This window comes from Cynoglossus semilaevis, chromosome Z (genome assembly GCF_000523025.1).
Source record: "Cynoglossus semilaevis isolate Cse_v1.0 chromosome Z, Cse_v1.0, whole genome shotgun sequence".
NCBI lineage: Eukaryota > Metazoa > Chordata > Actinopteri > Pleuronectiformes > Cynoglossidae > Cynoglossus > Cynoglossus semilaevis.
The window spans coordinates 14814157-14816972 of record NC_024328.1 but is presented as its reverse complement, the minus strand read 5'-3'; the positions used below and the strand labels follow the sequence as shown (position 1 = coordinate 14816972).

The window sequence follows — 2816 nt, the reverse complement described above, 5'->3', positions numbered from 1 at the left end:
TAGCAACAACAGTCCTAGTACAGTCACCAAAGCTAACATTAGCTACAACAGTCCTCGTACAGACACCAGAGCTAACGTTAGCAACAACAGTCCTGGAAAAGACACCAGAGCTAACGTTAGCTACAACAGTCCTTGTATAGTCAAGTTGTTGCTAACATTAGCAACAACAGTCCTGAAAAAGACACAAGAGCTAACGTCAGCTACAACAGTCCTGGTACAGACACCAGAGTTAACGTTAGCAACAACAGTCCTCGTATAGTCAACAAAGCTAACATTAGCAACAACGGTCCTGGTACAGACACCAGAGCTAACGTTAGCTACACAAACCTTCGTGACCCAAATCAATAGACGTTATTCGTAAACTCCTGGGAAACATGATGCGAGACGACCCCAAAAAAACCCTCTTGTGACCCACCTGAGGGTCACGACCCAGCCTTTGGGAAACAATGAACTAACGTACGGGAACTCGTACTGTTGCATGTTTTGCACGTGTGGTCAGACAATAAAAATCCTCGATTTTTAACCTACGAATGTATTTTTTCTTTAAAAAAAAAACTTTTATTATTATTAATAATAATAATAACACACACACACGTTTTTTCAAAACTCCCTTTATCAGTTTTCATTACAATCAAAGAACACAAAAGTAACAAACTTTGTTAAAAAAAAAAACGATTGTCCAACGTCTGGACTGTCGTGCTGCAGTGACGCAATCGATCTAAAAACTCTCGATCTTGACGACCACCACGATTTGACTGTACTTACGCAATTAGGTTAGAGATAGTAGTCAAAGACCACCTTGACGCAACAGTCTTGATTAGCTTTGGACGTCCTAGCAATATAATATTAAGACAAAAAAAAAAACCCACAAAATTAAAAAATACATTGAAATCTGTTTGGCCCCTGTAACGTTAGGTCAACTGTGTAAAAAAAAAAAAATGACGTGGAAATTCAGTGGATCCACAGAAGTAGATTAGATGGTAGTTTTAGAATTAAGGCTCTAGAAATGAATCTGTATGTGTATATATATGTATATGTATGTGTATATATCCACATATATACATATGTATATATACATACATACATATACAATATATACATATACAATACACACATATACATGTATATATACACATATACATGCACATATACGTGCATATACATATATGTGCATATATACATATATGTAGATATTCATAAATACATATATGTGGATATTCATAAATACATATATGTAGATATTCATAAATACATATATGTAGATATTCATGTATACATATATGTACATATATAGACACATATGTGTGTGTAATATCCATGTCTAATTCCCAAAACACATATATAGACAGTGTAGCCACAGTGACTGGACGTCACTTGTCGCCAAGTAACACATTTGACCTCAAACTGTTCCGAAAAACCTTAACAACAACGTAAATGTAAGACTTATTTTGACCTCTCAAACGATACCATATTCTGTTCTAGTCCCCGGGTCTCGACGTTGTCAGTCGAAATGTTCCACACCTTTATCGGTTATCTGTAATAATAGGACGCTCTCCCAGCTGTGGCAGGGAAACACAAAAACTGGAACTTCGCACAGATTTTAGTTTGGCGGCTGGGAGTGTATGGCACAGTGATGATCGTGGTTTAAAAGTTCCATCAACGTGAGAAAACCATGTGACCTCTGAGCGCTAACAGGCCACGCAAGAGGTCGTTATTAAATAAATAGAGCTCGTAGTACGACATTATATAAACACAGCGTGGGCCGTGTTACGATTCAGTGACGTGGAAAGAATTAAGTCGGTTCCAAAAGTTATACAAAAATATATACAAAATGTCTCCCAAAAAATGAGCGATTGTGTAAAAAGAATCCCGCCCCTTGTTTTGGCACCGCTGTCGCAAGGCTGCCCTCTGGTGGACAAAACCGCTAATGACAACACACAGGGCGGGGGAAAAGGATCCGATCGATTTGAGTGGGAAGGCTGCGCACGCAAGGTTAATAGTGTTAATTTTGGGAGAAGAAATGCGTTTAAAAAAAAAAAATTGAACACTTAAGACGGAAAACACCGACTTTTCTCACCGTCGTAAAAAAGTCTTGGAGAAGAGGTGACGCCGCGTCAGTGAAGGAAGTCAGTCAAGGTTACAGGTAAAACGGGCGTTTGTAACACCCGAACATTAGTGACGGAAAAAAAGTGACCTGAGGCGGTGACATGGACGGCGGCGCCGACGGCCACGGACCGACTTGATGCTGGTGTTTCATCCCGACTTGGACCAATGGCGGTGAAGCTACAGGTACGTGTCCTGCTCTGTGCTGCTGAGGCTTAGTGTGGATCTCTGGAGGAGATATTCTTTGGCAGGAGGGGGGTCTGAGGGCGGGGCTAGGTGCTGCTGATGATGATGAAGAAGAAGCGAATCGGGATCGGATTCCGGCACAGGTGCGGGCGTCTCGTCCGTGACTGGAGGGGGAGCTGGTGGTTCTGTGGGTGGAGGCGGAGGCTGGGGCTCGAGCTGGGAAAGGGGTTGAGGTTGAGGTTGGGGTTGGGGCTGAGGCGGGGGCCGGGGCTTGAGCTGGAGCTGGGAAAAGGGGTGAGGTTGAGGTTGGGGCGGGGGCTGGGGCTCGGTCGGAAGAGGGTAAGGATTCGGAATCTCCGGAATGGGCGGGGATTTCTTCACGCTCTTCTTCTTCTTGCTCTTTTTGTCTTCCTTCTTCAGCTGTGCGCCGGCCTGGGGGTCCTCCACCACGATGGTGGGGTTCTGCCGCAGGTCTTGGCGACTGGGCGGCTCCGAGATCATGATGTGCCGTGCGCCCTGCATCCGCT

The 2816-nt window shown here is 43.7% G+C and overlaps 1 protein-coding gene across 1 annotated transcript in view; it reads right to left on the bottom strand.

Annotated features, from left to right (window-relative positions):
- Nucleotides 1-1318: 1318 nt before the first annotated feature.
- The window catches only part of LOC103398043 (TBC1 domain family member 10A-like), a 10182-nt gene continuing 8684 nt past the window's right edge, over nt 1319-2816 (bottom strand). The window contains 1 exon segment of the mRNA XM_008336530.3: nt 1319-2816. This exon segment is cut by the window's right edge and continues 36 nt beyond it. Within this exon segment, the coding sequence (XP_008334752.2) occupies nt 2284-2816 (533 nt within the window). The 3' untranslated portion in view covers nt 1319-2283.